This window comes from Muntiacus reevesi, chromosome 3 (assembly GCF_963930625.1).
Source record: "Muntiacus reevesi chromosome 3, mMunRee1.1, whole genome shotgun sequence".
NCBI lineage: Eukaryota > Metazoa > Chordata > Mammalia > Artiodactyla > Cervidae > Muntiacus > Muntiacus reevesi.
In genome coordinates, this window is record NC_089251.1 from 232,363,840 (window position 1) to 232,386,511 (window position 22,672).

The following is a 22,672-nucleotide window of genomic DNA, read 5'->3' on the forward strand; positions in this document are numbered from 1 at the left end:
TGCTCATGGGAACAAAGGTAAAACCAAACAAGGAGTTTCGGGGACAAAAATGGACTTCTCCCGGGTGGCATGATAGCAGTATTAGAGCATGATTAGTCTTATTAATGGGAAGGAAAAGGAAGGATATACGGGTAATTAGGACTCAAGTGCTCTTCTCTGTGAGAGCAAATAAAACTCTTCCTGCAGCTGGAGTTGTATATATAATGAATGTGAAAAATGAATACTAGTATGAGAGAGAAATAAAAAACACAAACCCAGGTAAAAGGAACTCATCATTCACTATTATGAGCTCTCACATCAGCCTGTCATATAGACTGAATTGAGTTGGTTCCAGTATGTGCCAGATACAGTGTCAGTGGATGTAGCTAATTTAGGGTATCAAAAAATGCAAAATTCTGGAGAAGACTGATAATGATAAACTCTTGAACACTATTCCTCAAAGTATGCATGAGTGCTAAGCCACTTTAGTTGTGTCCGACTCTTTGTGACCCCATGGACTGTAGCCCACCAAGCCCCTCTGTCCATGGGGTTCTCTAGGCAAGAATACTAGAGTGGGTTGCCATGCCTTCCTCCAGAGGATCTTTCTGACCCAGGGATCGAACTTAGGTCTCCCCCGCATTGCAGCCACCAGAGAAGCCCTGTTCAAGCTGTATAATCTTAAACAATAGTCTAAATCAATTCAAAAGCACATTTTCACTAACCTATTTCATTAGGGTAATGGGAAGGATTATGGGAAAATAATATATATAAAACAGCCTAATATCTGACACATACTAACCACTCAATAAACAGTACCTATAAATCATTTAAAAGGCGTGGTTATAGTAAGTATTTTCCAGACTCATGAGGTCTTTTTGGCACCAGAGTATTTAGGATTCCATAGAAATTGAAAATGTTCTAAAGCAGGGGTCCCCAATCTCCGGGATCTAATGTCTGAAGATCTGAAGTGGAGCTGATGAAATAATAATTGAAATAAAGTGCACAATAAGTGTAACATGCTTGAATCATCTTGAAACCATCCTCACCCCACCTCAGCACCATCTGTGGGAAAACTGTCTTCCACAAAAGTGGTCCCTGGTGTCAAGAAAGGTTGGGGACCAAGTCGAACTTTGCCAAAATCACTGTTTGGGACCTGTTATTTAAAATGTTATCACTATATCTAATCAATGTTTAAGACACATTTGGGAGTATTTTGGTAGACAAAAGGAAAGAACCTTTGTTTTTCGTTAGTAGACTAAGAGGAGTACAATACTCAACAACATATATTAGAACAAAAATCTCTATGATTTTCTTATTTATGCACCAAGAATGCCATCTAGCTCCACTGAAGCCTAATTAATATGGTGCCATATCTGCTATAATACAAATATCAAACATGGGTCCATTTCCTTGGTCATCTAAAACCCTGCATGAGACAATCTATAAGGCTCATATAAAGTTTTTAGTTATCTTCCCTATTATTTACCTTTTTCAGTTAAGTATTTTGTACTTAACATTTACTTTATGACTAATGTTGAGTATATTAGAGTGTATTACAATAAGGATTCTCAGTGGTGTTTTAAAAAAATTTTCTAGTAAACATGCAAAAACAAAGAGTCTTTTCATAGAATATGCTATTGATGGTTAGCAAGAAGTTGAGTCATAGAAGGAAAACAAGACTAATATGATTAGAGCACTCTAGGTTATAGCTGGATATTGTTTTTTTTTTTCCCAAATTAAAAAAAAAAGCTATTGTAACTAAAGGATGATGTGTTTTTTCCATACTTATAAACATCCTAGTGGTGGTGTTATACTCAATAGCAAAACCTTAGTGGCATCCATTTCCATTTCAGCCAGACTAACGCATTTCATTACAGATCTTCGCTGTGGCATTAAGAGGTCATTTGCTGGATTCTTTGGGCAGCTTAAGAGCTTAAAGCAGGAAAAAACAACCAATGGCTGAATTGCTAATACTTTTCCATAAGGGCCCTTTTCACTTCCTCTTCCCCCATTCGTTCTCCACTTCTTCTCTATTCATACTCCATTTCTACCTCAATTTCTTTTCCACTCTTTTTTTTCTATTGTGCCTACACCATGAGTCCACCAGGACAGCACATGAAACTTGAAGGACTGTCCTACCATACTGCGTACCTAGAGAAGCACATGGAATTTGGAGGGATTTCATTTCACAATGGTCTTTACTCTTTTGTTTTATTATGATCATACTGTATAGCCATAAAAAAAGGGAAAATCTGAGCAACTTGCCTTTTGTCTCTAGACATGATCAAGTGTCCTCTGGGGCATAAACTCAGCTGAGAGCTACGGTTAACCCATCAAATGTTCCCAGTCCAGTTCTTCTTATTCCTCATTCCTTTGACCTAAGACCATTCAACCTATCTTCTAGTTAATATACCTTCTACTCCTTTAAACTTCCATGCAGGATCCTTATTTTGTATCTTTTTGGTGCTAATTTAAATGACTGCAGTATGGTTGGACTGTGTCAAATAGCACCACTTAGAGTGGGATACAGACTTCTATGCCTAAATTGGGTGACAACAGCACTTTCCAACAGAAAGAGTATGAACTACTTCATGTAGCTGCAAATTTTCATAGTTGTCAAAAGGAACAGGTAAAATTCACATTTTCCTGTCTTCAAAACGCAGTGTGTCTTTATACTTAACAACACATCTCAATTTGTATTAGCTGCAATGAGAGTGCTCAATAGCTACATATGGCTAGCTCCCAGACAGGACAATGCAGCTCTATAATATATCTCAATGACTATGGGAAGGAAGCAGGAACAGATCAAATACTATAACCTAACATATAACAAAATAGATTTCTAGTATATCAAGGACTGTCTTCCTAAGCATTGGCTACACTAACTTGTCGTACTATATGCCTCCTTGGAAACTTATCAAATGTATAAAGCCAATCACTATACCCCTAAGAGCCGGTAAAATATTAGTCTTACTGGCCCATCTGATCACAACAAGGCTGAGATTCACACCATAAGCACCACTCTTCATGGAGCAACCCTTTTAAAATAAAGTCCAAACTGCTTAATGCACAATAAGATATAGTTCATTTATATATCTAGAAAGATTTATACCAACATGCTAAAAGCAGTTACATGTCAGTGCAGGGAATTACAGGCAGCTTTTATTTTCTTTTTCTCTTGATTATCTCTTGTGGACTCTGCATGGGCAGCTTTTTACAAATGGGGAGAAGAGAAGATAGAACGAGTAAAGCCCACAGATGCCAAAGCATTTTGCCGGTATGATCTCACACAACTAAGTTACCTGTGCCCGTTTAGGTTCTCACTGTTCCACTAAGCATCATTCACATGAAAACTCTTTGTATAATTAATTGAACTTAATACCTAACACTTTTATACATAAAAATAGAAAGTATGTCTTACACTGTCTTAATGTATATGAAATTTACTCAAAATATAGCCACTGTGTCAATCAAGGGACAAATAGTCCCTGTTTTGATTCTACCAAAACTTGTTCACCAATTCAGAAAATTCAATCACTGCAGGCAAGATCACTTGTGCTAATTAAATCACCAATATAATAAATACACTAGTACCAATAAGAATATTTACAAACATTTATATACACACACATATATATTAATCTTTGATGTCTTAGAAAACAGAAAACATACCAATACATACCAATACATTTTCTGTTTTCTAAGACATCAAAGATTAATATATATGTGTGTATATAAATGCTTGTATTCTTATACAAACATTTGTCACTTCATTACATCTTATTGTGTACTCATGCCCAACTACACTATATTACATTTGTCTATAAATACCATTTTAATTATATGACATAGTAAGTTACATATTATTTTAAGAGAATTTTCTATTTCGGATAAGGAATTATACTGAATTTTTAAAACTTACATTTATAAGAAAGGTATGGCATGTATAAGAATTACATTTTAAGAAAATCAAGGGGCATTATCAAATACATGTTATAAGAAGGGGGTGTTCACATGCCCAAAAAAATCTAGACACAGAATTTATACCCCCTCATAAAAATTATCCAACTAATATTAATAGATCACAGACCTAACTATAACATACAAACACTATAAACTCCTATTAATAATGCAGAAAATCTAGATGACCTCATTGAGTAAAGCAGCAACTTTTTAGAAGTATGATCCATGAAAGAAACAATTAATAAGCTGGACTCCATTAAAATTAAAAACTTCTGCCCTGTGAAAGATAATGTCAAAAGAATGACAAGACAAACAACAGACCTGGAGAAAACATATACCAAAGACATACTTGATAAAGGACTGTTATCCAAAACATACAAAGAACTCTAAAAATTAAACAATAAGAAAACAAACAACCCAATTGGGAAATGGGCCAAAGACCTTAAAGACACTTAAATAGAGATATACAGATGGCAAGGAAGCACATGAAAAGATGTGCTTTTTTGCATACTTCATACATCCATCAGGGAAACGCAAATTAAAAGAATGTGACACTACCACATACCTATAAGAATGGCCAAAATCCAGAACACTGTCACTACCACAGGCTGGTAAGAATATGGAACAGTAGGAACTCTCATACATTGCTAGTGGGAATGCAAAATGGAACAGCCACTTTGGAAGACAGCTGAGCAGTTTCAACTAGACATATTCTAACATACAATCCAGCAATCACAATCCTTGTTGTTTGAGGAGTTGAAAACTTATACCCACGCAAAATCTAGTACACAGATGTTTATAGCAGCTTTATTCATAACTGCCAAAACTTGGAAGCAATCAAGATGACCTTCAGTAGTTGAAGGGATAAATAAACTATGGTACATTCAGACAATGAAACATTACTCAGTGCTAAAAAGAAATGAACTATTAAGCCATGAATAGATATGGAGGAAGCATAAAAGCGTAATAGTAGGTGAAAGAAGCCAATGTGAAAAGGCTATACAGTGTATGAATCCAGCTACATGCCACTCTAGAAACGACAAAACTATGGAGGCAATAAAAGCATCAGCTGTGGGCAGATGTTGCAGAGGTGGAGAGGGACGAATAGGTGGAGCTCAGAGGATTTTTAGGGCAGTGAAATACTCTGATACTGTAATAATGGATTTAAGTCATTTCACATTTGTCCAAACCCATAAAATGTATACCACCAAGAGTGAACCCTAATATAAACTATAAACTGGGATGATTATAATGTGTCAAGGTTGGTTCATCAATTATAACAAATGGATCACTGTGGCTGGGGTGAATGCTGATAATGGGGAAGGCCATACATGTGTCGGGGGAGGAAGTAGATGACAAATCTCTTTACCTTCCTTTCAACAGCTCTAAAAAGATAGTCTTTTTTTTTTTTTTTAATAAAGATAGTCTTAAAAATGGGGCAAGAGGAGGATTAAGTCTGACAGGATTAAGAACAAGCTAGCTGACAGTAAACCGAACATTACACAGTATACTTATCCTACCCAACCGTGAGCCACTTACCTTCCATACTAGGGGAAGGGAACGCAATCATCACGAGCACAGGAAGAATCATCACTCCATCCACCATTGTACAACTGTGGAGGGAAAAAACAAGAGAGTCCAGTAAACCAAAATAAAATGGAACTGCAGGAAGACAAATGAAGCATACCATCTTTAAACTTGTCATTCAAGGCCTTTCTTACAAATCCCTCTTACATATGTTGCCTTACTTCTTAGTAATTTAAACATGTACCCTTTATATGGATCTAAATAAATCATCTTAAAGTGTTAATCAGATTTATCTCCTACTGGTGGTCAATCTGAGACAACATTCTCTGAGTCTACCCTCATAAAGAGCTCAAAAGGGACATGAAAAATTCTCAGTTATAAGGCTGGGTATTCCTAAAGGGTATTCATAAAGGACTTAAGTTTGAATTTTATCTTATCCCACTGAACTCAGAATTGGCAACAAGAATTCTGAGAAGCATGAATAGACTGTTCTAACATGATGCTAAAGATTAAGTGACTGAATAATCCAAGCCAAATTACTATGTTTCAGCTTTATTTTTCCTTCAAAAGGATTAGAGGGGAAGCAATTTACAATCATCATAGAGCCCTAAAAAAGAAAAGAAAAAAAAAGTAAAGCACAAAACTATAGCTTACACTTCATCTATGACAAAGCAATGTATTCTTATATTAACTTCAAATTTAACAAAGCATAGACACAATCAACACAGGAAGAAATCAAATAAAACTTTAACATATGAAACTATATTGGAGAGAAAATAAGATATATAAACTTAAGCTGATACTGCCCTAAAACTACATGGGCAGAAGCTCAATGTTCTGAGTCAAAGGACAACAGAAAACTTTTCCATTTGAGTTATTCCTGCAAAATTTTGGAAATTATGATGAGAGTCTGGTTATACTAATTCTTTATTGCAAAGAATAATTTTAAAAAAATCAAACCTTGAACTAGGTACAATCTTCTGGATGGCAAAAATAAAGAGAAAATGGGTAAAGTTCTTTAAGGAAATGGTTCATGTGCTGTGTTACTCTTACAGCTTTAAAGCAAAGAACAAGAACCCATTGCTATCTAAGCTGTTTGGAATGTACACCTTCTGACTCATCATCTTAAAATCAAATTTTTTTGTTAGTAGTCTGATTGTTCATGCCCCACACCTCTATTCTATCTTACCACCCCTCACTCCAATTTGTCTACAATTGCATTTCAGACTCTCTCTTCTCTAATAGCAAGGTGAGGGATGGGGATAAAGGGAGTTTAATGGACTTCCTTTTTATATTTTTAAAAGCACATGAAACATGAGTGACCCTTTTTTTCCTCTTTGCGTTGTTATTATTTCCATAGATGTTTTCTACAGCAAGCCCTTATTTAATAAACAAATGCCTCCCCTCACCCTGGGATCCTCACATCTCTGTACCTTTGAACAGAAGCACTCTATTGGTTCCCTCCACTCCAGGTGACCTGAGCCTCCCCTCTACCTCTCCTAGCCAACTCCCTCCTCCTGCCATTCATGATCCAGTTCAAAAAGCAAATGCCTGGTGCAACATCTCTCCATCAGCAGTGATTTCACCCCTCTCAGCACTGGTCTAACACCACTCAGAATCAATCATTCGTCTTCGTCAATCTCCAGCACTGGCCTACTTGCCCTCAAAGGGGTACATGCTTCCACAGGCCATTCAAAATAATGCATTAAATTATGGAATAAATATACTAAAACTTGTATCCTATTTAAAAAATGATTTAATCTAATACAGTGATAACTTCATCTTTTATGACAGTCCACTACAAGAGGTATCTTGCGGAAGTGAGAGTTACCTAATGTGAAAGAGTGGACATGGTTTGCTTCTAGAATAGTCAGGTTTGAAGGTTTATTTAAGTGGAATCACAGGTTGTAAAGAATCCACCTGCAATGAGGGAGACCTTGGTTTGATCCCTGGGTCAGGAAGATCCCCTGGAGAAGGGAAAAGCTACCCACTCCAGTATTCTGGCCTAAAGAATTCCATGGACTCTATAGTCCACGGGGTCGCAAATGAGCCCTCCCCAAATTGCAAGTGTTCTAAATCCATTAAGGAAACTACAGATTAAATATGTTATTAATGAGTACCAGAGAATAGTAAGAAAATGGTAGAGCTGATATCACTATTCCTAGTGGTGAATCAGTTTACTAGAGAAAAGCAATTAACATTCAGTTCAATGGGACTCAAAGCAGGCTCACCAAATTCAAAACTAAAAAATACATTAAAAACTGATTTACATCCAGTATCACAAACAATAAACATTGTCCTGAGTGACCTGAGATTTTCGTCAATAATACAGTGTCATTACCATTAGCAATACCATAAATATTCCACCTTAAATCTTTTTAAAAATTCTACTTTATGTACATTTTATAATACATAGATTTATTTTATATAACAGTTATAAGCAACATACACATTGAGGGTATACACCGAAAAAGCTTTTTAACTGATGAGATATAATCATCGAAAGCCTTTGAAAACCACTGAATTATCACAGTCTTATCTTTGAATTTCCAGCCCATCTTTTCTCCTTCCTTCCACAACTATTGGAAGCCTGCTATGTATTAGAAATTAGAAACTTAAAATGATAAAGATATACCAACATGGTCCTTACTATTATGGAGCTTCCACAGTCTGTCTATGGTGATACTCAAATAACCATACAGAAGACTGCACAGTTAAAAACTGAACTAACTGTTAGGAAGAAAGAGAGTTAAATAAGATTGCTAACAAAACAACTTGAGATTTTTCTGGAGGGTGGAGGAGCTTTCCTGGGGAGATTATATCTAAACAGGAACTAGAAAGATGAGTAGGAGGTACTACAAAAAGGGTAAGAGTATGTGAGTTCTCGTTTGTGTGTGTGCATGCGCAAGTGTTTATGTTGGAGTGGTGAACACTCTGGAGGAGACAGGAGGGTATTTAAGGGGAAAGGCAGTTTCTCAGCTTCTACACAGATCCTGTGGCCAGGGGAAGCATGGTGCATCCTGAGGACTTAAGACATATTTCACATGAAAAAAAAAGAAAAAACACACACCAGGCTAGGATACAGAGAGCTTATAGAGAAGAGTGATAAGGAGAGAAAACCCAAGAAGGCCAGGGAGGTAGCCCCCAACCAGAACCTGGGTAAAACATGGTAAGCCCTAGTAAGTAAGCCCCCTACTCACCTCCCTACATTCAAAGCCCTTCTCCACTCCATTGTCCTTGGCACACCAACAGGCCAGCTTCCTCCTATCTCTGGACCTCTCTGTATATGCTGCTGCTGCTCCCAGTGATTGGGCCCATCTTTCAGGATCCAGTCTGGCAAATTCCTACTCCTCTTTCAAGTCTCAAATGTCACCAGCTTCTAGAAGCTTTCCTATACCTTCATATTCCCTCATTATACTCTCACATACCACTTTGTTGATTTCATTCATGGCACTTATCATAATTAACAATTATATATTCATACTCATGTGTGTGCTTTTGAACATCTGCCTCCCTCACTAGACTATAAACATTATAGTAAAATCTATAGTCTATTTTGTTCATCGCTACCAAAGCCAAGTAGGTGCACATTTAATACTTGCTGAATTCAAATTTTCCCTGAACTAATCAGTTCGATTTAACTTTAAAGTCCAAAGAATTAGCAATGCCCCCTCCCCACTCCTAACACACAAGCACCTGCAAAGGAATAATAAGATTAAGGCATTTAGCAACTGTTAACTTTATGGTCTAGAATGTAGTACAGGTAATAATAGTCAGCAGTTAACAAATCCAAAGTTTTAAAATCAAGAATTCTTTCACAATTTAAAAAATAATTCTAAAGACATTCACCACTGGCAATTTTTCCTGTCACAAAACCAACAAAAGTTCCTGCCCCTAAACACCTTTTAACTGATTATTATTGTGCAAGGAAAATTGAAACAATAATTTAGGCTCCTAAATGGAAAACAGGGGAGGAAAAAAAAGGAGTTATAAATTCAGGCTTCCAAACAAATCTGCTGTTTAGAGATAGATAGCTCAAAACCTGCCAAAAATCTTTGGGAAAAAATGTCAGCATCACTTATTGGTCACCACTTTGTTCAGTGTCTGGACTGTCTCTGCTGACTAGTTAACTCAGCTATTAAAAAGGGTACTTTCAAAAGTAAAAAGGTAAAAGAAATGCAGAAAGGAGAATGCTCTGGAATAAATTTTCTGATATTTTACTTATGAAAAACATCAATATGATAATGTACCAACTTGAAGTTCCAGGGATCTATTTCTAAGTTTAAAATATGCTAAGAAGAAAATACTGTTTTTAAAAGTAATTTTCAACTCCTTTGTACTCAAGTATTTTTAACTAAGGAGTTTCAGAAGTGGGCTAGCCCAAAAGAGAAACTGATAATGGGAGAAGACAGTGGCGATAATCAATAGTTCAGGGATGTTTTAATTCAGTGATTTAAAAAATTTTTGATCTCCGAATCTCTTTATACTCTTGAAAATGATTGAGGACTCTAAGGAACTTGCCTATGTGGGCTATTTCTATCAACAGTTATTCTATGAGAAATTTTAAAAAAAAATTTTTTTTAGAAATTTTTTAATTGTTTAATGGAGAATGTTTTAATTACTGTATTTGTTTTTAAATAACAACATATTATCCCATTTTTTTCTAAGTTAAAAAAAAAAGAACTAAATGGAAACACAAATGTAGAGACCAAATGTGTGGGTACCAAAGGGGGAAAGGTCTGGGGGTGGCGGGGGGACAGGAATTTGGGAGATTAGGACTGATATACATACACCATTGATCCTAGGTATAAAGTAGATAACTAGTGAGAACCTGCTGTATAGCTCAGGGAACACTACTCAGCACTCTAATGGTAACCTAAATGGAAAGGAAATCCAAAAAAAACCGGGGATCTGTGTCTATGTACAGCTGACTCACTTCTCTGTAACAGAAATGAATACAACACTGCAAAGCAACTATACTCCAATAAAAATTAATTTAAAAAAAATTTTTTTAATTTTTAAGAAGTATATTCCACCCCCCGCCCCAGAATTGTAGTGAGAAAAATGGTATAATAATATGCATTCTGACAAATCTCTAAGTTTGGCTTAGTAGAAAGCAACTGGATTCTCATGTATGACTCTGCATTCAATCTGTTATGACATGTGGCATCAGCTGAAACATAGAGAATCCAGCTTCACACATGAATCTATCTGTGAGGCTGAAAGAAGAAGACACTGTGGAACACCCCTGAGATAGTCTGAGAAACTCCAGAGAATCCTGGACTATGCTTTGAGAATCAGTGCCTCACTCCTAAAAGATCGGTTCTTGTACCACACCAGGTAATCAGGTGGTACTAAATATTTTAAGCTGAGCATTTGCTCAATACCTGATAAAAATGTTACTGTTCCACAGGTTAAGAACTCTCTCACATCAAGGAAGTCCACAAGTCCAGTGCTCAAGGGAAGCTATTATATACATCTATTTCATGTAGGAATAGCATTTTATGTATGCAACTAAACAGTGTTTAAATGAGACATGAAACTGATCAGAAGGGGTCCGGTGTCCATCTCCAATCCAATTGAATCCTTCTGCAATATTCTAAGCCCAAAATCCATAACTGAAAACACTCACAGGCTACTGGGGGTTATAGAATATTACCTGAAGTATTCAGAGTGCAAAATTTTGCCTCCAGTACATACCAACTCCTTGCTGTTCTTGGATAGTGCTCTCTATCCCTGGTAACTGATCTTAATATTTCAGACACAAGGCAAAGAGCTACTCAGAAAAAGGATAGGGACCTCCTATCTTAACTTAGGTCCCTTCTTTAAATCAGTATCATCTCTTACAATGTCTCAGGACTACTCCCATGGGAGACAGGACAGTCCCGTGATATTCTACTAAAAACAGACAAACCATCAGGGCAAAACAGAACCGCTTTCCAAATCCCATGGTACTTTTCAAACTCCATTTATAGATCAGACTGATATCCAGTTAAGGAGCCAGTCTTTAGCTCAATTTTTAACATGTGTGGGCTTGAGACCAAGTTTGGCATTTCTTTTTCTCATCACAATTTTACAGCTGGATAAAGCCACCGATACGCTGGAATACATTCCCTTAAAAATCACAAAGCATTTTGATGTCAGTCACAGAATAACCAAAAGTATAATACACTTCTATATTCAACCTTTAGGGCTCATAGTAAGTAATCTAGTTGATAATTATTGACACTATAAAAGATAATTATTGATACTATGAAAGGTACTTCTAAAACCTAGACTTATGAACAGCATACAACTTGTCATCCATATGTAGAGGATGAAAGAGAAGCTGGAAGAAGAACCCTGAGATTCTTTCCCATCAGAAAATCCTACAAAATGTTCATTTGTCTGGCCTGGTGGCCTAGACTCATTAGGTTTGTCCATTTGTTCAATGCATAATTCACTGAGCACCTACTGGTTCAATAGGGACTTGTTTGATACTCTTCTCAATTCAACTTTAACAATCTCCAAGTTAGAATCTTGAAAGATAGGTTATACATTCATTCATTCCTATTTTGAATGACTTTTCCACCATCCACATAAAGATGCTCGCTCACTGTTGGTGAGGACTATCACGACTGTCCTGTTATATATCTTTTATATGGCCTATGCTATGCCTACCACAAGGAAAAAAAATTTTTCCGTTTAATATAAAAGGTAGAAGCAAAGCAGAAAAGAATTAGAGTGATTCTGCTTTCCCTCAGTTATCTGTGAAAACCACATCATTAGTACAGTAACAGTAGTGCTACTTAGGTAACCAAGCACTGTGCTTAGGGACCCTATGTATTATCTTATTTAACCTCTCCCCAAAACATTCTATAATAGGGGTCCCCAACTTCGGGGTTTCAAGTCTGATGATCTGAGGTAGAGTTGATGTAATAATGATAGAAATATAGCGTGCAATAAATGTAATGTGCTGGATTTATCCCGAAACCATCCCCCTCTCCCCAGTGATGGAAAAATTGTCTTCCACGAAACCAGTCCCTGGAGCCAAAAAGGCTGAGGACCACTGTTCTAAAATAAATATTCATATTAATTCCATTTTACCAATAAGAAAAATCGGCAGGTAGGAGTAACTCGCTCAAGGACACAAAGTCAGACTCAAAGCCCACCTAACCAGAGTTCAGGTCCTAATCAACCAACATACACAACCCTCACTAAACCAGCCTGTCATTGTTTAGCAACCTGTTTTTGTCATCCTTAACATTTTATCCAAGCTTCAGCACATTGTGCACTTTATCTTGCTTTTCCTCTTGGAAAACAATCTTTACTCATGGTTATTTGGGTCACCTTTCAAGCATGCCCTCTTTCCATTTCTCTAATCTCAAAATTAATTTCATATACTCTAATTATCTCCCCTACCCCTGGAAAAAAAAAAAAAGATCTTGATGTGAAAGGAAAAATAAGCCATGTTGGTAGTGTACAAGTAGTTTCTACCTCCCACCTCCCATCCTCATTCTTCAATTCTCTTGCAACTCACATGGTAAAATAAAAACCGGAATTAGTATAAGTCAGGCACATTTGGGGCAAAGTTAGACTCAGTAAGAAAAATTCTAGACACAAAACTTTGAGGGAAGGTATACTTACAACCACCACCTCCAAGTGGGACAAAAACCAGCCATTATGTGACAATAGTTATGTCTCTTCTCTGCTCAACAAACAGAGAGAGAAGCCAAGGGCAGCTTGCTCCAGACTACCTGGGCCTTTGGAAAGGGTGGAGAGAGGGGCTGTCAGTTACAGATGCAAAGAAAGGCTAAACCAAAGCCATCATACCATATAAGTTAAGTCAGGGTCTTTTCTCCAGTTCACAAATGACCTGTGAAATATTTTTAACACCACACTCTGTCTGAACTGGCCATGTACAAGTTGCCAGCACTTGGTTTTATATAGACTTCACTGCTGCGGGAGGGTTTCTGGTGGGGTGTTACTTTCAGAATATTAGCATGTAATTTGATCTTTCAAGATAGATGAAGACAAATAGCTTCTTGAACAAGTACTACAGAACTGAAACCCAGCTCCTGGATCAGTTCATCTTGTGGTCAGAGGAAATAATTACAGATGATTTCAGGAAAGAAAGCGCTTAGACGGAAAGAGTTACACTCCAAACATTCCAGCTGTGACAGATGGACCCAAGACATGGTTTGGAATGGACAGGAAAAGAAAAATATTAAAAAAAAAAAAAAAAAAGGTGAGGGGTGGGGAAATGAGGCTTAATTGAATGAAAATAAATAAGCAGTTTAAGTTAAGCTACCATGTAGGAACTGAAGAATCCCCAGTAGGTTTATTTTAATTGTATACAAGACGGAACTGACTTTGTTACACCCCTACCAGATACACAGATAATAGCTAAGCTAAGCCTCCGATACCAATGTTTTGATCACCCACCACATACCTTTCTGGTATCTCAAGACCTGCTTTTATTTCAATGCGCCTGACTACATGGAAACTCTCCTTCATTTTCCACTTCATTCCCTCTGTATCAAATAGCCACGGCTCTCCTGCTTGTTTCAACTGATAGCACCCATCATCTCCCAGCTGTTTTATTTTATTCTCTTAGGCAGCTCAGGGCTCCTCTCTCTCCAGTTTACAAACTGGGAGGTTTTTGTTTTTGTTTTTTTAACCTACTGGTAGATAGGAACCTGTTATTCGCCCGCTCCTACCCACACCCCCTTCTCTCAGATGAGGCACTGTCAGTCCATCTAACATCTTACCTCCTCCCAAAGCCCTCAGTTAGATGCCCCCTCAGCACCTGCCACATTTCTAACTGCCTGCAGTTTCCCCGTCAGCCTTAAAGTCAGATCTTCCCAGCCCTGCAGTCATCTGACAAAGGGTGGCTTGGGTACTGCCAGCTGACACAACTGTCCCAATTCTAAGGCCAGCATGACTAACCTGTAATAATCTGAAGGGTGGGGAGAAATTAAGATGTCAGCACCATGTAAATCCATGGCTGATTCATGTCAATGTATGACAAAAACTACTACAATATTGTAAAGTAATTAGCCTCCAACTAATAAAAATAAATGGGGGGAAAAAAAAAGATGTCAGCACCAGGGACATCTATGTCTTTTTGTTTTTGTTTTAAGGGGAAGCACTAGAACATACTTCTGTGGAGATAAGGAAAACCACCCTTTCTCTACCAGCCTGACCACTCCCCTCCACGCTCAAGTCCATTCCTCCCTCACACCGACCCAGCCTCACCCCCTTTGGTGTCCTGCCAGCTTCTTCACAGCATTTAGCCTTGTGTGAAATTTGTCCTTTATGTTCTAGTTTATTCGTCTTTATGACGACTCTCCCTCTCCCATTCCTCCTTACTCCACACACCAAAATTCAAACAGCATGAGAGCAAGAACTCTATCTGGAGCATGGCTATGTATCGCTGTGCCTGGCACATACAGGCACGCAATGTGAATTAAAGCACATTAATTTTAACTTCTTAGTCAATGCTAGACTTTGGGTTGGGTGAGGAGAGGAAGGTGAGGTTTAAGGGATTTTTTTTTTACAGCCTGGCAAGGAAGTGACTGGGGGAGGAGGCTGCCCCTTATCCTCTATGTAATATAGCTCCAACCAGGTATTGAAGATAAATTAAAAGATACCATTTGTAACCTGGATTTAGGTTTTCAAGGGTGTCATCCAAAAGCAGCAGCCAAAGAAAAAGATGGCTGGCAGACTCCGGGTATACCAGACTACTCCCTGGTGGACACTAGCCCATTTGGCCAGGACTGCCTGGCTCTCTAGTTGCAGACACCAGCTGATCTGCCCAGAGCCATCCCAAGTGACCTCAGAGACAGCTTCTGGGGCTTGAAAATACATCTCCTACGAGTCAGAAATTGACATATTCCACCCCCCGCCCCCCACCCCACTCCACCCCGGTCTTCTAACAGTTATTGACGCTATTTGGAAAGCCATGCTTCCATGCCTATTAATAACCTTTAGAAAGAACCCTGAGGAAGTGTCAAGAGAAAAATAGATCTGGCTGATGGAAGCCAAAGACTCAATCAGAGGTTACAATTAGCAATTAATACATTTAAAGAAAAAGTTGTAACATCTTCTGTATCATGTTATCTGTTCAGGAGGCTTAAAACAAAATACTGAGCCAGTGAATTCAACAAATGCTGAGTCAAGAACACCAATCTTTACAGAAAGAAACTCTTTTAAAGGCCCCTTATCTATTTAAATAGAGCAGCTACTAACTTTATCCTCATATCAACAATTCCAGAGAAATTAGCCTGACTGATATCATTAAACCTTTATAGTTATTTATATCTTTATAAAGTTTCTTCAGGTGACACTTTAAATAGTAACCAAATCAATCTATTCTAAAATAATGGAACAACTAATTAACATTAATCTTTAAAAAGACTTTCCTTAGTGGTCTTTCTTCTCTCCCCTCCCCCTGCGAGAATGTGATTAATGGAATTCTCTCACAACTTAGCTTGAAATATGCTTTTGCCAGTCGAGCAGCTAAAGCAGAATCAGATAATTGTGGTATGACTCAACAAATGCACAGCTGTTCATTTAAATATATCCATCAAAAGTATAAATACGATCATGAGAAAGAAAATGAGCCGTGTACACAGGGTCAGTGTACAAGATGAACAAGTTACCAGCGAAGTAACCATAACAGAAAACAAGGAGGAGGAGAAATGAGACGGGGAGAGGCTCTTGGCACCACGTGGAAAGAGACCAGGAAACTGGCATAATCAAAAACCACCCACCCAACCCCAAACGCTCATTGGACCTAAATTAGAAATTAATGGCAAGTAAAAACAAATGCACTCAACTAAGTGAGAAGAAATAAAATCCAGGAAATAGAGGATGCCCCCAAGTGCACAGAGGTAGGAAGTTTACAGGGGAAAAATGATGAATCAAACCTATTATGAAAAACAAAGGCCCTGAGGCAGAGAAAAGCAGAGAGAACAGGGTACTCACCTCAGTCCTCTCCCCACAACTTTTAAAGACAGACCTTAGGAAATCCAGAAAATGGAGGAATCCCTCCAGTAGTTAGTCCCAAAGCAAACAAGTGAAGAACACCGCCCTGAGGCAGGCAGCCCCCCTTGGATGTTCTACACATGAGTGTTACCTGAATATGAGGAAAAGGAAAACAAGAAAGGGAACAGGATGTGAAGAGGAGCAGGAGGAGCACTGATTATGAGCAAAGGGCCAATGACAGCCATAAAAGCCCAGCGAGAACTTGAGAAGCAGAAGGACCTCTCAGGTGCTCTTGACTCTCTCTCCTCTTTCACTGTGTCACTCAAAATATTAACACACAGAACAATCTAATCCACAAGGGCCATTTCCAAGCTCCCCGAATCATCCAAACTCTAGATCTTGCCAAAATGTAACCTCCCTGGTGCTGGTGGGACCTGACCGCATGCCTGGCCTCGCCATTCAGTCATCCTCATGCATGAGGAACCATTCACACCTCCACTTTGACACGCAAACCTCTCTTACATTATTATAAGTGAAACTACTCCAGCAACCCCCACCTCCCTCAGTCCCAAGCCCTCCTACATCTACTCTTCTCTCCCCTTGCAGAAAACTTCCTACAAAGAGCACTCTACCAAACTCCGTGCACGGCCTCCCTCTCTCCACTCAGTCCATTACCAAACGCCTCCGGGTGCGATTCTAACTCTTTATACACTTCACCTTATCCTTCAGATTCACAAGGCAGCTTCCTCGAACCTCAGACTCGGAAGCCTCACTCCCGGAGATTTTTCTTTGATTGACCTGAGATGAGGCCAAGAAACCCCCCAGACCCACAGCAGCTCAGGTGATGCCGAGAATGCTGAGGTGGCATCACTGGTCCACTGTGCGGCACGGCAGCATTGATGACCACCTCCTCCCCCTGGGTTCTTCCCTAGCTGGGATCAGCAGGCTCCATCTCTCTGCTATCTTTAGGTTTATGGTTTGGATTTGCTCAGTTTCCTTGGGTGGTAGTTTCTTCTTCTGCCTCTCTCCTCTTAGATGCTGGCTTCCCTTGAGGCATGACATCTCTTGGCCTTCCCTTCTCCTCATTCAGGATACCACACAGCTTCACCACCACTGAGCCAGATCGAACCACCAGCTTAGGATGCTTTCTTTACTCATATTTCCCTTCCCTGACTATTCCTTCCTTATCACCTTCTTTCTCTGTCATATGTCCTCGTCTTTTCACTGGATTTAAAATTAAAGAAAAATTTTTATAACAGGCATTTCAAGTTACATAAAGAAAAAGGATAATAAACCCTATTTTGACTTCCCAGTTCCATAAACAAACAATCTCATTTTCTATATTCTGCCCATTTTTTTCCTGCTGTATTTTAACAAGAATCCCAGAAGTCACATCATTTCACCCACAAATTCTCTAACAGATAAGGACTTTTTCTCAACGTGACTATAAAACCAACATTTCATCCAACAAAATTAAGTCTTTCTCCTCCAAATATCACCTAAAGGTTAATCAGTGTTTAAATTTGCCCAGTTTTCAACAACTATAAACATCCCCTATTCCTCCCCCTGAAAACTGCGAAGAGAATGGGGATAGCACAACAAAAAGCAACTTTTTATCGCCCTTTCAGTTCTCGTGGAACAGTGTTAGGGCTGTAGCAGTGTTGAGAATACTGTACACATCCTGTGGAAGGCAGCCCATGTGTAACTATAGCCAATTCAAATCCTATTGTTCCGGGCTGTTGTGGGCAACTTAAATTTTCTGGGTGGAATCAAGGAGTTAGAGATATAATACTGAAAAGGTTAAAAAAGAACCATATAAACTGAATTTGAAATGGAAGCATCAGTATGAACTCATTGAGTATTTTATATATATATATATAATAAGTATACACAGTATATAATAAATATACATGGTTATCCTCTGCCCATTAAAGAAGCCTAGAAACAATGACCTACCCATATCAGTGAGCATTCTGGAGGCCCAGACTGTGGACCTAAACTACCATTTCCTACTAAAAGAAAAAGAACAAGTTGAATTCAACAAACACAATGCCATCACCAAACCCAGCCAGTGGGAAATTAGAGGTCAAATGGCTGGGTTCTCAACATATAAGCGGTAAGGAAAGCAAAGGGTTGGAGGGGTAACCTAAGGTTTAGGAAACTTCAAAAACATAAAAAGAAATGCAAGACTAAATTACAGTCGCTAGATAAGCACAGGCAGGTGACGAAACCACACAGGAGGCAATGAAGCAATTATTATAGAAGTTAGGAAGCTGGTTACCTCTGGAGAGAGAAATTGACAAGTAGGGGACCCACCAAGGAGCTCTAGGGGGCTGCTAATATTCTGTCTCTTGATCCGCATTGTGGTCACAGAACATATTCACCTTACAGAAATTAACTAAGCTATGCATACTTTGTGTGATATCTGCATCTGCATTTTACTTCATATAATAAAAAGGTAAAAAGGAGAAAACAAAAGAGGAATGTGTATTATTTAAACAAAGGTGCAGACTAACACACACCCACTCTCAGAGGCAGTAACAACACCAAGTATCAAATATACATACGCAAAAATTTGCCCAGGTTTGTGCTATCAACAAGTTTATACAATAATCTTCTGAAATGTCAACTACTTTCTATCTTCAGTGGGACTATTGTTTTTTCATGTTCCAAGTTTATTAATTTCTAATAGAGAAACAGGCTTCACTTACCAAGTCATAATTAGAAATCAAGTATTAAAATAAAAGTAACAACATCTTATGATAAGTTGGTCCTTCCTCTCTCCTACTTCAATTTTACATACATTTCATGGGTCAAGGATATAGAACAATTATAGAATCCAAATCAGTGTTTCCCAAACACTGTGCAACATTAATCACCAAATAAGAAAAATTAACACCATAAAGTTATGAACCTTCTCTCACAAAACTTATTTAGCACAATCCCAATAATCGTGTTAACAGGTTTTCTTCTTAGGGTGGAGGGAGTGGTGACTAGATATGATTAAAGTTCTTATTTTTTCAAAGCCACACACACACAGATAAATATAAAAATTCTATAAAAGGAAATTTAAAATAAATATGAAAATTCAATAAAATGGAACTGCCCCTACAAAAGAGAAAAAACATATTAAGCTCCAAGAGTTTAAGAAAAACATTGTGATCCTGCTACATGCATGGGCAGAGAGATCAATGAAACTAAACAGATATCCCAAAAATAAACCACAATGTATATGGGAATTTATAATACAAAAGAAATCAAAAGAGAAAATTTGGGATGATTTGGTAAAATTGCAATGACCAGTCAATGTGACAGAGACTGCTTATTTTCCACTAGAATTCCTTCTTCACTTCTTGGGCACATGCTGACCAGCACAGACTGCATTCCCCACCCTCCCTCACAACTAGATGTGATCACAGGACTAAGTTCTCACCAACGGAATTAGAAGTGACATGTGATCACTTGCCCTGGACTTTCTCCTTCATCCTTCACATGGAAGGAACCCAGCTATGGTAGCGACCCAGCTATGACCATACAGATAACTATGGAGACAAATCCTGGAGCCACAAGACAGACAGAACCTGCCTCCCAGGAACCAGTGGATATGGGTGGTTCTGCAGACTTGCTCTGCTCACACTGGAACTGTTAAGCGAGGACAAAAATCAACTTCTCTGTTCTTTGACCCACAGCATAGTTCAGCTCCTTGGTTACAGCAACTCAGCCTTATCCTAATTAATAGAGCACCTAGAGAAAAACTGAGTTAGGTTCATACCTAACATTCCAGGTGGATCAAAGATTTGTCTAGAAAAAAAGAACAACATGACACTGCAAGGAACCATGAAATAAGTTTTCAGCTCTAAGAATGAAGACAGTCTTTTGATTGTGATACAAAATCCTGAAGCCAAAAAAAGGTTGATTATATATTTATCTCTATAAATATTGGGGCGGGGGGGTGGGCTGTGCCACATGACTTGTGGGATCTTGGTTCCCTGATCAGGGATCAAAGCCAGCCCTGGCAGTCTCTAGTCCTAACCACTGGACCACTAGTGAATCCCCTCTATAAATATTTTTAAACATCTTTTATTGACTATCTCTTCCACTATAATGTAAGCTCCGTGTAGCAAGAATTGGGATCTCTTTGCTAGTGTATAACCTAATGCCTGGAACAAGTGCTTAATGCATAAGAGGGATTCAATAAATACCTGCTGAATAAATAGATTAATTTAAGTATACAAAATCTGGTGGCTCAGTGGTAAAGAATTCACCTGCCAAGTAGGAGACACAGGTTCAGTCCTTGGTTCGGAAAGAACCCCTGGAGAAAGAAATGACAACCTACTCCAGTATTCTTGTGTCTCCTGCATTGGCAGCTGGGTTCTTTACCACTGCAACGCCTGGGAAGCCCCACTCCAATATTCTAGTCTGGGAAATCCCATGGACAGAGGAGCCTGGCGGGCTAAGTCCATGGGGGCACAAAGAGTCAGACACAGCAAATAAAACAACAACAACAACAACAAAAACCCAGCAAAATATTTTATACAAATGACCAAATATAAATATCACAAGGATGGGGTGCTAATTTGTTAATGTATAGGACCTCCTGTGAACTGATAATAAAATAGGAGCTCCTGTGAATTGATAGTAAAAAGATCAATAACTCAATAGAAAATAGACAAAGGAATTAACACAGAGGGAACAGAACAGGAAATACAAAGGGTCTTTAAACTTATGAAAATATGCTCAGTGTCAATCAAAATAAGAAAAAAATGCAAATTAAAGCTCCATTAAACTGTCATTTTTTCACCTATTGATTTGGTGAAGAAGAAAACCTATCAGTTTTACAATTATACTGTGATTGGCAAGGGTATGAGGAAGCAGGTTCTCATCCATTGCTGGTGGAATCTAAAACTTTGCAAGCTCTATGAACAGAACAATTTGGCATTAAATTTCAACCCAAATTAAAATGTGCATAATTCTTCGACCCAGCAATTCCACTACTAGAAATGGATCCTACAGATACGTTCACAAATATGTTTAACATGATATGTGTCCAAGATTATTCCCTACAGCCTTGTTTATGATAATAAAATTGGAAATGATCTACATAGTCATCAATAAGGTACTGGTTAAGTAAATTACAGCCCACCTCTAAATGGAATGTTAGGCTTCCATTAGGAAAGAATGCAGCTTTAATATTAAGAACTTCCAAGAAACAGTATTTCAATGAAAAAAGAACAAAACGGTGTATGTTGTTACCACTTGGGTTAAAAAAAAAAAAAAGAAAGAAACTGCAATAATCTTTAGATTATATGTTGATATATATACCTGAAACCTCTAAAAGAATACGTAAGAAATTGGTAACAATGCTTGTCTCTAGGAAGAAGAATTGAGAGACAGAGGGAAGTGAGAGACTTATTTTTCACTCTTTGGTACCTTTTAAACCTTATAAACATTGATTATTATATTCCTAAAAATAAGTATTTTATAAAATAATAACAATACAAATATTCATTCCTCGCCCCTGATATCTAAAAACTTTTCTGGTGGTTCTCGCTGTCAACTACACTAGGAAGCTATTGAGCTGAACAATTTTAACCCTATCTCATAATTAAGAATCACAGGGCTAGCAATTAACTAACACCATCATCTCCTCCTCCTCCCTCAAATAAATACATGCAAAATAAAATCAATCTCTTAATTCCATCCCTATTCTTCATTACCTCCTCTTAAAACCCATTCAACCACATGCCACCTTAAATGGGCATGAAAACATCTCAAAATGCTCCAAGGACGGTAGCCAGAACTAAGAACTATGCTAATATATTAACACAGCCTAGTGCCAAAGTTCCTTCCAGGCATCCAGAAGATGAAAACTTGACATAACTGACACCCCGGCAACAACCCAAAGCTGTGCATCATCTGCTTGGAAGATAAAAACTCACATCCTCAATGACTAAATGTCCAATGTCAACAGTCAAGGCTTTTGTTTTTGCCCTAATGTGAAAGTTTCCCCCCCACCACCCACATCCCCCTTTAAATTTATAGGCTAACCCCTCACTTGACGACTGGTTGTTGTTATGTTACAGCCATACACAGAACACTAAGAAGTCATTACTTATATTGAGATTCTTCTTAAAAGGGAAAATCCTGCTTAAAAGGAAAAATGTCTACAGCATATCAAGTAGAAGGAAAAAGCAAGCTGTAAAACCAAATGTGTAGCCACCTCCATCAATTTGTA

At 38.1% G+C, this 22,672-nt stretch overlaps 1 protein-coding gene across 2 annotated transcripts in view; it reads right to left on the reverse strand.

Moving 5' to 3' along the window:
* Window positions 1–22,672, reverse strand: part of ACVR1 (activin A receptor type 1) — a 129,323-nt gene that overhangs the window by 47,302 nt on the left and 59,349 nt on the right. For both annotated transcript variants that reach the window (XM_065931576.1, XM_065931574.1), the window contains one exon: window positions 5,482–5,555. In XM_065931576.1, coding sequence (XP_065787648.1) covers window positions 5,482–5,548 — 67 coding nt within the window. In that variant the 5' untranslated portion in view covers window positions 5,549–5,555. The remainder of the gene's footprint in view (window positions 1–5,481; window positions 5,556–22,672) is intronic.